Source organism: Thalia democratica, chromosome 2, assembly GCF_965202585.1.
Source record: "Thalia democratica chromosome 2, ktThaDemo2.hap1.1, whole genome shotgun sequence".
NCBI classification, from domain to species: Eukaryota; Metazoa; Chordata; class Thaliacea; order Salpida; family Salpidae; genus Thalia; species Thalia democratica.
In genome coordinates this window covers 51,396,946-51,412,831 of record NC_139166.1, presented here as the reverse complement: position 1 = coordinate 51,412,831, position 15,886 = coordinate 51,396,946, and the positions used below count along the sequence as shown (strand labels likewise).

Here is a 15,886-nt window from a genome sequence, read left to right as displayed (position 1 = left end):
ATTACGTATTAGCGATTGAAATAGTTAGTTTAAAGTTTTTATTTGACATATTTTAGATTATTTTTTCAAAATAAAATAAAAGATTTATTTTCAGGATGAAAAAAGGTACTAAAAATCTATAAGATGTAACATTAAAATGCGTTAAATCCTAGAGATCCTGATAAGCTAAGCTTATCGGAATATATACTACAGATGTTTTTGTGTTAAAACTTTATTCCGACTAACGGCGTTTCACTGCTCTCACATAAATTTAAGAACAGATTTACGGAGTCTATAAAATATTAACGCACATTAGAAAAAAACATAAAAATATAAAGTTGTCTACAAAAACTACAAATTTAATAAAAGCATGTACTAACCTCAAAAAATCTCTAAGAATAAGCAAGTTTTTTTTAATGAAAATTAAATAAAGTTGTGCAGAAATGTTACGTCATAATATATTTAACAAACTAATCAATAATTTTTTCAGCTTAAAAGCATGTAGTATTAAACTTAGTGTTTGTGATTATATATGATAATGTTATGAAATAAATAAGTGCATAAGTAAATAGAGTTATTTAAAGTAAAATCGTCGGTTGTGAGGACAAATATTCGATTAAACTTTTTGCTTGTTCAGAAGTAGGTCTTTATCTTCTTCTTTAATTACTGCTCTTTCTGTATTGCAAGTTATGAAAATTCTACTTACTCCGTTGGATGTATGTTTAATCTTTAAAATAATACTCCACTCCATGTTTGGCCTTTTACCGTACCTGTGAAAAAAGCTTCAGACATAATGCGATAAACGTGTAATTTGTTTTTATTTATATTTTTAAAAGTATGGTTATGGTTAGCATATCTATATTTGTAACTACCTGCTGTACTTCCGATATAAACTTTATCAGGGCCCTTACTTTTAACTTTATAAATTATATTTTTAACTAAACAATTACCTTTTAATGGGCGGTTATATTTATTTATTTTACGGCAAGTACAAATTTTAGGCATATTACTTAACTTATCACTATTAGGCTTAGTTTTTTTGAATATTTATGTATAGTATTATTGTTATGCATTTTACTTATACTTTTTGCACGATTATCACTTACTTGTTCTAAGTTTTCTTTTATCATTTTAGCAATACTTCTAGTTATACGTTGATTATTATGATATACACTAATATTAGTATTATTGATATCAATATTTTCATTATCATTACTCTTAAAATTATTAATATAGCTTATATGTTTTATGTTTAAAGTTTTAATAGGTTTTTCATTATTGTTACCATAACTGAAATTACTACTATTAGGATTATCATCATTATTACTGATATTATTGGTACTATTAAAGTTATTATTTTTATTATTACTGTTATTATTAATATGATTAGTATAATTAGAAATATTATATATATCCACGTTATTACTATATTTATTAAATTTATTATCACGTAACATTTCTGCACAACTTAGTTTATGTTTTATTACAAAAAAACTTGCCTATTCTTAGAGATTTTTTGAGGTTAGTACATGCTTTTATTAAATTTGTAATTTTTGTAGACAATTTTATATTTTTATGTTTTTATTCCAAACTTTGTTTTTAAACCATAAAGTTTGTTTAAAGTTTCCACTCACATACATAATTAAACATGCTTTTTTTCTAATGTGTTTTAATATTTTATACACTCCGTAGATCTGTTCTTAAATTCATGTGAGAGCAGTGAAACGCCTGTTAGTCGGAACAAAGTTTTAACACAAAAACACCTGTGGTATAAAAAAACTATTAAGTTACTTTGTCTGATTGTTCTTATAGTTATTTTTGTAGTTCAATTAAACAGTTATAACCACGTGAAAAACTTATTTTATATGTAAAACTGAAAGTAAAACTGAAAGTGAAACTGAAAGTTGAATAAAACTGTCCTGGACAAGACGCTAAAAGGGAGAGCAAGTCAGAATGACACAGCGACAAAATGACACGGTCGTCAAATAGACACGGTGTGTCACTTTGGCACAGCGACAAATTGACACGGTGCGTCACCTTGGCACGGTGCGTCACTTTGGCACGGCGACAAAATGACATGGTGCATCACTTTGGCACGGCGACAAAATGACACGGTGCGACACTTTGGCACGGTGCGTCACTTTGAAACAGACGGTCTTTTTGGCACAGTGACAAAACGACACGGTGCGTCACTTTGGCACGGAGGGTCACTTTTGCGCAGCGACAAAATGACACGGAGGGCCGCTTTAGCACAGCGACAAAATGACACGGTGGAGGGAACGATTTGTTGTGAAACTTTAATCTTCATTGGTATGGACAACGATCTTATTTTTATAGGAAACTTTTCGGTTTCCTGTCTTCTAACCGGTTTTGTAGAATCAGCAACAATCACATTGATTAACTTTAAAAACAAAGACCGCAGGAATTTTCGATTGTGACTTCATACAGGGTTGTCACTCTACCTGGAAACCTGGAAAAACCTTGAAAAACCTGGAATTCGATAATAAAGGCAAAAATAACCTGGAAAAACCTGGAATTTGAGAAGTTTTGAAAAAAACTGGAAAAACCTGGAATTTTGATCAAAAAACCTGGAAAAACCTGAAATTTTTAATAATTTCAACATTTTCAGTACTAAAATTTCAATTTGACACAAAAGATCTATCATATAAATATAATTTTTTTGTCATCATCAAAAATTTTTTTTATTAAAAAACACAACTAAAGTAACTTTACAGCATCTTTTAAATGTTTTCATACTATTTTACACAGTTTGTTACATTAAACTTAAAACTAAATATAGAACCAAAAATGTTTACTTTTAAAATCCTTAAAGAAATTTGAAAAACCTGAAATATTTTTTTAAAAACGAGTGGCAACCCAATTCATAAAATAAAGTGAAACACGTAATGTTTATACCTTCTATTGTCCATCGTCGTACTTATAAACAATATACGCATTTTTAAGCAGTAGCAAGGTGTTAGGTTTGCTTAAAAGCTGTGCTTAACAAACGACAAATAATTATTTGTATCAAAACAACGTTCACAAAAATGTAAAAGCAGCAACTTTTTTAACAAAATACGACTGCCAAAATTAAAGGGAACTTATTTTTGATTTCTTTCGAATGGAAAAACTTAAACACAATTTTGTACTAGAACTTGAAACGAGTAATGAAAATTAGAAAATGACTTGCCATTTTACGACTAGAAAGATAAAAACTCATATAAACATATTTTGAAATTTCAGCAACATTCTGATTTAAAAAATACAATCTACATTTTAGATCAATCATTCAGCACATCAAAACAATAAACTAGTAGATGTAAACACAGAGGAAAATTTGTTTTATAAACTTAAACTCTGTTGTTATCGAAAACAACTTTTCTGCTGTTGTAATTATAAATTCTAATGCGGTTCTTATTTTTCGTTTTTATACTTAAAAAAAGTAATACTTGCGCTCTTTTGGCAACTTAATAGGTTGCAATTTTGAACTAAAATACTGCGTTCCCTGACGATTTATGTTAGTAGCAACATCTTCAAAAAATCATTGTGCACTTGACTTAAAAGATCGAAACTTTGCGCCTCTATGCGACTTATGTTAGTTGCAACATATATCGTGCATTTAGAAGTAGAAATATAATGGTCTTTCGCAAATAAAATTGTGCACCTAAGCACTAAAAATACATAGATAAAAGTATAAGTACAAATAACCGCAAATAAACTAGTTTTTTTTAGCAAAATATTTCCTACATCAAGCATCTCTTTAAATAAAACTCAATAAACCACTACTACACACTTGTAATACAATTGTAGACTTGCTTTAACAAAATACAATTTTTCTTACTATTATAATAGTAAAACTTCGCAAAATATTGTCGCAATTAATATTGTTAAGATTTTAAACTCGTTAAAAAATTGATAAGTACTTATCTAAATTATTTTCTCACTGCGTTTTTTAATGGATTAGGCGTCTGATTCCTATTAGAATATTCCTAAAGCTCAGGCAACTCGTGGTCTCCAATATCTAAATACAGATATTGGAGACCACGGGTTGCCTATGATAATTAGGTAAATAGAACATCGCTTTCACCAATTACCGCCGAATGCCCCATACTTTCAAATGTTGTCTATTTTATATCAAAGGCAAATAAAATTTATTTTTTTAAAGTTTTTTATCAGAAAGAAATTAACTCCTAGTTAATAAACAATATTGTTTTAATATTTTAGAAAAAAGTTTCCGGAAATCCTAGAAAATGTATTTATTTTTACAAAAAACTCATTTTTTTATTCGCAAGATTAAAAATAGAAAATTAAATATTATTTTCATAACAGAGTTAAGACAAAAACGAGTTTTCAAAAACTTCGTAATAAAACTCAAGAATATAAAGTAGCAGAAATGTTGTAGAAGCAAATTAAAATCTGTTTTTAATGTATTATCATGAAATTTATTTACTGATTTTGTTTTAAATATAAATGCTATTTAATTCCTTATATGCAATAAAATACTATAATATCTGTCATACTCTAAGTTTAATTTTTTTTATTTTAGGCTACAAAGTTTTGTAAAAATAAAAAAAGACTTATAGTATTAACTTTAATAGAACCAACTAAATTGACGATAAACTTAACATTTAATACACTATTTTTAAGAACAACTAGTTTTGATTTATTAGAACTCAAGTTGTGTCAACGCCGTTTGTTACTAGTTTAGATTAAAACTTGGGCAATACCCTTGGTATTTAACTGAACATTAAAAGGGGCACATACATAATAAATATGCGTATTGTTTTTAAATAATTAAATGAAAGCTTTATAGGTAATATTTCTATTAATCCTCTATTATCTGAAGTGCTTGGTGCAACAAAAAAGATTAAGAAAATTGACAGTGTCAGTTAAACATTTTATATATTCTGCCGTAACTGTAAAAGGTTATATGCTAGTAAAGTGTATTAAGATAAATTTCTACTTAGTTAAACTTTTATCTGAAGAAATGATGATTCTTACCTAAGAAGACTCCATCGAAACCTAAACTAGTTACATTGAATAAATTTTTTAGTTTTTTTTAAAGAAAACAACGAACTAGGACAAAAATAAATAAACTAATAAGTTAGTCTAAAAAATATCTTACCAAAGAAATAAACGAACATAAACAAAAATTTAAAAACAAAAATGTTAGTCCATAGAAAAATTGTATGAAATTCCCCTAAGAAATTCAATCAAATTGGTGCTTTGGCCGAATTCGGAGACAAGAGTGTGCAACCTCTGATCTGCTTGTCTTAATCTAATGTTTTTTGGTGGCCGTGGTATGCCAGATATAGCGTGCTCAACGCTCAAGTCTCTGGAGTTTTGTTTTGTCTTTAAAAGATCAACAAAAGTTTAGAGGTTAGGGTGATTGCTCCCAAGCACGCTATACAGGGCACGATGAGCAGCATCTGCTACGTTATTAGTTCTGTCTGTTCCAGTGAGTACGCTGTTGTGTTGATTGCACAATGCTACTGGAAATAAAGGCTGCCCTCTGTTACCTATATTTTTTTTCACAAATCAACAAGGTTATTAACAATAAACAAACAAAATTTTAAATGATTTAGTGCTCTATTTTTATAAGACTATTAGTATTTTCACAACTCTGAGTTACAAAAACTGTAGATCATCTAAGTTTGATAAATTTTAAAATATACGTTCTAACAACTTAACTATTTAAATAGATAACTTTATATGTTTAATATTGTTTGTTTATAAACTTTTAATCAATTTTGTTAACCTTCAATATAGAAATTTCGGAACCATTCTAGCACATTAATTAGTTCTTGTGGTAAATATGACAACAAGGTATAACACCTTCCGATACACGGCTTGGAGGCAAAAAAGATAAAGCAAAAATCAATTTTGCGTCTCTCCTAAAGTCGTTATCACTTTGAAATCTAAAATAAAAAACAAATTAAGAAGTTAATCTAATTTTTATTATAAACAAATAGTTACCTTGACTGCAGATTTGACCTCTGTATATTTATAACAAGTAACTCTTAATTAAAAAATTACAGAGGCTTTGAATTATAAAACTATGTAAATAACTTAGGTACTATGATATATAAAAAAATTGAGCCTTAAACATGAAAGCTGTTCGCAGGGTTGCCACTCTTTAAGTCAAAAAATCACCCTAGAGTGACTAGAAATTTCCCTGAGTTTTCTACAATTTAAAAGTTTCCTGATTTCCAGAACAATAACATTAATAATATTAATAATAATAGTTATAACAATAATAACAATAATAAGTTATTCGTCTTTTTAGAAAAATTACACTTTGGTTTAACTTTTTAATAGGATAAATATATAAACTTTATAAGTCATCAAAAAATCTTATTAAACTGTTATTAAAGGAAAAAAATAGTATTAGTAGGTTAACTAGCCAAAAATGAAACTAAACAATATAAACTAGTAGAGTTCAAAATAAAAAATAAAAAACTAATGGTTGCCACTTGCAAATTTTTTCCAAGTTTTTCTAATTTCTTCCAGGTTTTTAAAAGTACGCATTTTAGGTCTATTTTTAGATTATAAATAAGTTTAAGCTTAAAAAATATATTAAACGGTATAAAAACATTGAAAAGTTACTGGAAAGCTAGTTTAAATGTGTCTTTTAATAAAAAAATTTTTGATGATAATAAAAAATTTTGTCTATTGGATAGATTTGTAGTGTCAAATTGAAATTTTACTAATTAACATGTAAAAATTGTTGAAAATTCCAGGTTTTTACAGTTTAACTTTTTATTTCTTAAATTCCAGGTTTTTCTAAGTTTTTAGGTAAAGTGGCAACCCTGGAAACTACAATGACTATTAGCCTATATAGTTTAATAAAAAATTAAACATATGAGAATTAATACTAATACACATTTATCGCAGAAATTCTAGTTTGAATAGCCGATACAAACCAAAAAGACTAACATGCATTTGACCTAACACTTTCCACAACTGCCTCCCTTGCTTGTTCAATTTGGTTAGGTGAATGGTTATGGAAGTTTAATGTTTTAACAACTTGGTCGCCTTCTGTATGACAACTAAACTGTTTAGATAAATGAGATTAAATAATATAAAATAAAACTATCTCTGTACTTAGAACGTAAAAAATAAGAAGTTTCATAACTAGTTAAAAATATTTTCATGTTGTTGATTTTATTATAATAAAATTTTTATAGAATCAAGTGTCGAAGAATTTTATTTGGTTGTAAACTAAAAATAAACTAAAATTTATTTTACAATCTCTTCGTTTACACCTCCAAAATATTTTTCCTTTGTTTGTAGTTCTATCATAATTTAGAACATAACCTTCATACCGGATTTTATTCTGTTTTCCAGTAATTGGTATTACAACAAAGTCAGTAGAAAAATTTTGATTTATGTTATAAATAGTCTAAATAATAAAGTACTTTTTTAGAAACTTCTAAGATTACTAAAACTTATTATAATTTTTTAGTATTACTTATATGAATGCATATAACTTAACTAAAAATATACTACCCTAATGTCAGAGATTAGTTTTAGTATTAGAGATTAGCTTTCTTCTTCTTCTTTTTTTCAATGATTTTGTTGACATGCAAAAATCAGTCCCAAATGCTATTTGTTTGGCATTAACCCCTATGATATTCAGATTGGAATGAGCCCCAAATGTCTTTTTTCTATGTAACACTCCAAATTCCAATAAATGTCAATTAAATAGCACATCAACTGATATTTTATATAAAAATTTAAATTGAATGAACTTATTTAAAGTTTACATAAACTTTGTAAACCACCTTAAAACATATCAATATAATGATGAAAAAACAGAGACAATAAAAAACATTTTAAATTTGGAATAAAATCAAAATCTCAATAAAATAATCATTAAATAAAACTTTAAGCATAGAATATCAGTTAGTTGTATACAAATTGTACAAAAATGCATATTTAAATATTTTCTACAACAGTTCTATCCTCTAGCTCAGTGGTCGGCACGCTACTTCGAATCCGTGAACCCTAAATCACAAAATTAAAATTCTGTGCACCCCAATTTGCATTCTTTAGCGCCGCTAGTGTTTAAGAATATGTAAACATTTTTTATCGTACTTTTTTACTCATAATTCGGTAACAACGAATTATTTCATGATTTAAAACTAGACTTAATCATTCTTAGAGAGCTAAGTATGTGACAACCCTGATGTTATTGACCCTTCCTTAACTTTAATTTTATTTTAAGTAAAACATAATTGAATTTGTTTGGCCTAATTTTTTTTTTTGTCAAGTACTAGTTGATTAAGCTGATTAATATAGTGATTTTAATGTAGCAAAACGCTTTTAAACAATAAGAGTTAATAAAATTAAACATTAATAGAATACTAATCGTTTTATTTTGTTTTAACAATCTATGAGATTTGCTCACTTCGGTTTTTCTTTGGGCGGCTAAGAGTGGAAGAATTTTTACATAATGTAACAGAATAGAATTAGGAGAGTACAAAAATGATCGTTTTATTAACAACAAAATGGTCTATTAGATATCAAGGGTGAATATTTCTTAAATGTAGAAAGATTTTTTTAAAATCTTTAATTTAGTTTCTGCGCGAAAAATAAATTCATGTACCCCAAAATAAGTTTCATGCACTCCAAAAGTTTCGTGCACCCTAAAAGAAATTTTATGTACACTAGTGTGCACCAGTGTACACCGTGCCAACCACTGCTCTTGCTCATATTAATTCCATAAAATTTTTCTGATTTTTTCTTAACATAACAACTAGACTTGCCAGAAAGGATTAACAATAGAAAACAAAAGTAAATTATTAAACAGTGTATTACTATTTTGTAATATTTTTCTAATTTTTAGAATAGGATTTTTTTAATAATAAGAAACTTAAATTGCTATTACAACTAATTTTTTGTTTTGTTTTTTGAAATTCATTATAAAACTATGGTGTTATATTCATAATATAATCTATTACCAAAACCTTTTTTTGTTCAAAATTACTTAAATTAATAAACTTATTTTAAATAATCACTGGATTGTACTTAATGCTATTTTATACAAACTAGGCTTTAAAATGAGTGAATGGTACATTTTATTTTACAAAATATTTTGAATGTTTTAAAACCCTTAAAATACAGTTTAATACTCAGAGAAAGCTATTTTAGAACATTTATATTTAAAGATGTTCAACTACTTAGTAATAAAATCAAAAAATACTTAAAAGTAGTAATGAGTGACTAAAAAAGACTTAGAATAAATCAATAAATAAATACAATTTCAAAAACATGTTGATTCTAGGCTGCAGCAGCAATGTTTTATGTATAACCTCTAGTGCTTAAATTTCTTAAAAATGATAAATATATAAATGCGCATGAATGGTTGCATCAGACTCCTAATTTTCTCTTAAATGTTCATAATACTATTTTTAACTTTTTCATGAACTTAGGGTCCAGGACCGTTTATTTTAATTATTTGCTTTTAGACTAGTTTATTATACATTTTCAATACAGAGTATTAAATAAACATCCTAACTTATTAACTTTTATTGAATACTTTTTTTGTATGTTTTTGGAAATTTAGGACTTTACATTGAAAAAATCTATTTTTAACTGCTCGTAATAAATTGTTAAAGCATGTTATTTACGACTCGATAACTGAAATGTTCTTTGGTATAACTTTTCGAGCGATAATCTTTTGTCGTTTTAAAAACAGTAATAAAAGACTTTTATGTTTAAATAAACTACTAGATAAATATTAAACATATTTAATATAACTGGCTAGTTACTGCAAAAGCAGCTTAACTCTGTATTTTTAAAAATTAGAGTTAAAACACGCATGACTTAATCTTACAACTAAATAACTCTGTATTAAATTAAATCTTAATTATTTTTTTTACATTTCCTGATAATAATTAATTAAACGTTTAACAAAAAATACTAAATTTTATTCATTACATAAATATGAAAAGTTGTGAAACGTAAAAAACAAAACTTAAGAATTTTTTGTTTATATACTATGACTTGAATTTTAAAGCATTGTATCATATATAGTTTCAAATGTATCAAACTACTACAATTTGGAAAAAATATAATAAATCTTTTGTTTAACTAATTACTATCAAAATTTTACAATTAACAGTTATATTACTGAAGAAGTTTAGTTTTGCTTATGAGTTTGTTATAATTTTGTTTTATAAAACTAAATGAAAGCTTAAAATAACAATAATTTATTACATTATCGAACAAAAAATTTCTACTGTTTGGTTAAGCTTTTTAGTTTTGTTTATTTAATATACTATCAAATGTATATATTTACAACGCTGTAAAAACTATTTAGTACAGTTGTTTTTAAAGATAATTTAAAAAAATTGAAAATAAAGTTGCACATTAAGGTTTACTTACTTACATATTTAATGCGCGTTTATTGTAAAATTTAATTTAGTTTTCAAACATGTGCTTTGAATACTACATTTTTCAAAATATTTATAATTCGAATTTAAAATGTGTTACTTTTGGAGTAAAGCTAATAACTAAAATAATAATTGGTTTAACTCCAACTTCTGTGTTGTTATACTCGCTTTTCCCAATTGTGCTTACAATTTTTACACGTACTATAGAAAAACTTTCAAATTAAGGTTTTTAAAAGTTTGGTTTGAGCAGTAAATAAATAGTTGAATTGCAAAAACTACAAAAATAAAAAGTTAAAAGACGTTCAGAGCGAATAAAGATGAAAAAAAAACGGTGCAAAAATGACAATCGATGCTATAGTGACGCACCGTGTAATTTTGTCGCTGTGTCAAAGTGACGTATCTTATCATTTTGTCGCTGTGCAAAAGTGACGCACCGTGTCATTTTGTCGCCGTGCCAAAGTTACCCTCCGTGCCAAAGTGACGCAACGTCTCAAGGTGACGCACCGTGTCATTTTGTCGCTGTGTCATTCTGACACCCACCCGCTAAAAGGTATCCGTGGTGTGCGACTTGATAACCAAAAGGTTCTTCGTGCACCAGGTCCAAGGACAAGATGTTTTGAGCACTTTTTTCTTCGTCTTTCAATAAACTACAATAGTAAAAAAACAATAATTTTATTTTACTCTTTACAGTTAAGTTTAACAACTAAATACTTGCACTAATTTCTGCAACCAACTTAACTACTAAGATAGTTTTAAAACTAAAGTTTTGCCTTAGAAATCTTCTTATACTTCTAGTATGCACTGCACATAAGTAATCTGCTTAAACAAAATACGTACCACTAGATTAAAAAAAAAAACTATATTAATAGGCTTTAAAAGAAATTTAATTATAAGTACTGTTGTTGAAATAAACCAAGTACTATAAACTAAAAGAAAAATACTTCTTTGTTTTTGCAGTACATACTACTAACTAAGTTGTACTTTAAATATGTACTTTTTAATACGAAAATTTTTGAAGTTTTAGTTGAATAATGCTTTGTAAATCTTCTTTTAATTTTTGGTGTAATAATATAGCAATTAAATTTTCAAGTAATTACTAATGGTCAATGGCCATGTCGCTTGATTTAAACTCACTTTGTTGTATAGTTTAAGTTCGAACAATCTCATATATGTATCATTTACTGAAAGATAAAAAATAGTTTAGCGCTTGTGTACGAAAAACTTTTCGGTTATCGAGTCGTAAACCACATAATACCCAAATACTTAAAATGAATTACTAAATCTAGATATATGTTAATAAATTTAACTTTTACAAAAGTGGATTTTGTCATCTTTGATAAAAATTTACTCTGAAACCAGTGGAGGTTGGCACGCCAACTTCCAAGGGTTTGTTTAGAAGGGTAGGGGGGGTCAATGGTTGACTCATGGCTAAGAGGTCTTTGGCTCTGAATGCGAGCACTCTTAGCTCGAGTTTGAATCATAGTGTCTGGAAGACACTCTGGATTTGGATTGACCCGTGACATAGTTTAAATTTACTTTAACAAAAACTATTTAATAATATAAAATACAAAGCAGTTGGGATAAATTTATATACTAAAAACTTAAAAGTAAACCAATTTGTAACAAAATATAAAAAACTTAAAATGAATAAAGTAGTTAAAGTTAGACAAAAATTACAATAAAAAACTCAGGTTTGAAAAAATCAATAAAATTTTATAAACTGTTATAAAATTTTAAACAATATTAACAAAAATCAAGAAAACACTTAAATTTGTCTGAAGACAAATTAAGTAACTTGGTTATAAAAAAAGTCAATAAAATTAGTCACTAGCACACAGGAAAAAGTGGATCTACTGGACGACAATCAACTCCACTCCAATTCTTTCCTCAGAACTCAGACTACTGTCTCTAACAATGACCCAAGCTCACAATAGTGATTTCTTTGAGTGATGACAGTTGTTGTAGCAACAATTTCAAACTTCTTGTAGTCCGTATAACTTGTCAACATCTCATTTGTTGTTGTTTATAGCTTGCCAAACAACAAAGTGTTTCCAATTAAAAATAGAAAATTGTAATGAAATAACTATGTTACAACTCAACTAAACTTCAAACATATATCTATGTGAAATGTGACTAATTGTGTATTTAATAGTACTTTAATTAAATATTCGTGTAATATACTGATACTGAAGTATTTAGACTGTTAATTGTTTATGTAAACAATTTGTAAAAAAAACTTAGTAGCTTTTAAAGCTACTGCTGAAGTAATTTGATACCAGTTTTTATACTTAAGTTAAATTTAAATTAGCAATTTCTATGTACTAAGAAATTGTTTGAGTAGCACTATAAATTGTTTTGCACGATCATTGATGATTGTTATAAAATTTACGCTTTACAGTAGTTTTGTTTTAACTTTCTACATTTTTCATATCTATTTTTTCAAATTGTTAGCGTTTTATGTACAAATCATTTTTATACTAATCTTTGATAAAACAAATTATATCAAACATTAAACTGATAAGAATACTTTGTTGCTTACTTTTTACAATATTGGAAAACTTGTTTTTCAGTTATATATTAAGAGTAAAAAACAAAATTTGATAGTTATTCGATGATTTTTTGTTACAGAAAGGTTTTAAACTTATTTTTAACACTACATAATATCAAACAATTTGATGTTTTATTCTTGTTATTATTGTTTCAAGATTTTTCAAAGCATTGTTAGCCATCATAGACAGTTCAGTTGAAATTATTTCAAAAATTAATAAAACGTGCGTAATAATATATACGTTTTTCACAAAAATATTCATTAAAAAAATCTCTCATTTAAAGAGTTTGTACTTCTTGCACGAGCATGAAAAAGTGTTTTTTCATCTTCATGCTGGCTCTGACCCTCGCCAGCTGCCAGGTCAAGAACGGCCGCGACGCCGAGGAAAAGGAAATCCCCTACCAAGTCTTGCTGAGGGTGACCAGGGCCCGGTTGACAGCTTTGTACAGCAAAAAAGTGAGTAACAAACGCGACGACCAGGCGACTTGCGGTGGCTCGCTGCTGAACGCAAAGTGGGTTTTGACGGCCGCTCACTGCATCAGGGGGCAGAACGTGGGACGGTACTTTGTAAAAATCGAAGAGTTCGAGGTCATGGTCGGAAGCCGGTACATCAGGGACGGCGAAGACGCAACGAACCAGCAGACGACCACCTCGGACACTTTCATAGGCCACGAGGGCTACAAGTTCGGAAGGCCGGAGACGATGGTGCACGACGTCGCTCTGTTGCTTCTCAACGAGAAAGTCTTCTACTCGGACTGGGTCCGGCCGGCCGTCTTGAGCCACGTGGTCACCGACCCCGAGACCAACTGGAACTGCCGGGTGTCGGGTTGGGGGGTTTTCGGGCAGGCGCACGACGGCAAGCGATTGGTCGATTTGACGCCGCACGTCCTGCAGGTGGCCGACAAAATGAACGTGGTTCAAAATTACCGGACGCAGTTTTCGTACGCGACGCTGAACAAAAAGGACAAAATGTGCCAGAGCTCGTTCGAAGGCGACTCCGGGGGCCCGGTGGCTTGCAGGCAGTCGGTTAAACACGAGTTTGGCAACATAGTGCACGGAATTGTTTCTGGAGGTTTTTTTTCTTTTATTTGTATATCTTTTAGATAACATACGTGAAAATTTACTAATTATTTTGTGACCGGTTTCGGTGAGAAAAAATCTGACCTTGCCAATCAATTATCGAAATACTTAACTGCACTCTGACATTGTTGTTTGCATGATAATCTTATAACATAGTCAACCCAAACAACTAAACATTTATTTTATTTATTTAGTTTTATTTTAGGAGCTATCAGCTTCACGCGAGCTGGAACGAAGAAGGACCCGTGCATGGTGGTGAAGCCGTCGTCTTTCGTCAACTGGATCGAAGACAGGATGCGGTGGAAGACTCCGAACATGAGGATCGAGCAGCAGGGAAGCGACGCTTCGAGCGGAGAAGCGCCTCACCACGTGTCCATTTCGGGAAAGTACCGAAACAGAAAGGATTTAATTGCGATTTGCCAGGGCGCGGTTATAAGCAAGAGGTGGGTTTTGACGGCGGCGAGCTGCGTTGATGAAAACCCGCTTCCGCGCACGAGAGGTCCTCAAAGAGCTCAATCGGCGCCGAAAAACCTCACGTACGTCGTCGTCAAAGCCGGAGTGAACCGCGTGCGAGCGGCCAACGACGAACGGACCTTGCAGGAGCAGAAGTCGACCAAATGGTACCAGCACGACTCGTACGATCGAGGTGACAAGTACGACAAGCACAACGTGGCGCTCATCCTTCTGCCCAAAGACATCAGGACGGACGGGATTTATGGAGAGTACGTCAAGGCGGTCGATCTTCTCAGGCGAGGCCAGCCGTCACTTTGCAAAGTGTTCGGGTGGGAAGAGAACTACGAAGCTGAGAGCAACTCCTACGAGAGTCCCCTTCAAAAAAGGTCGGTGAAAATTATAGATGGAAAAAGGTGCATGTCTCGAATGCTGAAACCGAAAGCTATGCAACAACTTCTCGATCATCAGATCTGTGCCCAGCAAGACTTTTCAAGACCTTCGATCAGCGTTGGAGCGGGAACGACTTTGGTTTGCAAAGACCCGAGCGACAAGGTCTTTAAAGTTTTCGGAGTCGCATCTTTCGGTGGATACTGGGAACGTGTTGGAGGGGGTGCAGGACCAAAAGTGTTCACTAGGATTCAGCCGAATCTAGGTTGGATCATGGATAAGCAAGAGAGTATAAGATCTTAAATAGGCAGTGTAGTGCCAATAGGAAGCTTTGAAAAACAAGTCTCCAAAATTTAGAAGTCAATTTATAAGTGATTATCCTAGACTTAAAAGTCATATAAATTTAACAATTAAAAAAAAACTTTCATCTGATTCATCTGATTAACAAACATGTTAAAAACTAATAAAAAACCGTACCAGTTATCAATCAAAAAACAATATTAACAATGAGATATTGATACTTTTACGAAGCAAAACTTGCTATGAGCAATCTAACATAGGGGTTTGCATCGCACGGCCCACCAATTTTTACAAAGTTTAAAAGTAAACCGGCTTTTTAAAAGTAAAACCACGAGCATGTAAATGTGGCCTGCTAAACCAAATGTTGAAACTTACACTAGATATTGTAAAATGTGGTCACATAGAAACAGTAATTTGTCGAAATGAGTAGTATAGTTTAGTAATTTTCGTAAATTAAATGAAAATGAATTGCTCAAGTTCACCAAGAACTTTTTTTTTCACATTTGGCCAGCCGACTTAAAACGTTGCCCGAACCTATACTGTTTTGTTGTTTATTGAATGACAAAAAAGCGCTCAAAAAGTTTTGTATTAGAACCGGTGTACAAAAACACCTTTCGGTTTTTAAGTCATACACATCGGATACAGTTTTTTGTCTTGTCAAAAACGGAACTGTTTACATAATAAAGATTACTATCGTTATATTCAGGGTTTTTGTTTTATTATCAATATCTTCTTCGACCAT

General features: G+C 30.1%; 1 protein-coding gene across 1 annotated transcript; it reads left to right on the top strand.

The window, feature by feature from the left end:
• The first annotated feature begins 13,230 nt into the window (after nt 1–13,230).
• On the top strand, nt 13,231–15,147 carry LOC145828677 (uncharacterized). Its single transcript, XM_082936432.1, has 2 exons — nt 13,231–13,996; nt 14,210–15,147. Exons 1-2 carry the CDS (start codon nt 13,231–13,233, stop codon nt 15,145–15,147), a joined length of 1,704 nt encoding a protein of 567 aa, XP_082792558.1.
• The last annotated feature ends 739 nt before the right edge of the window (nt 15,148–15,886 follow it).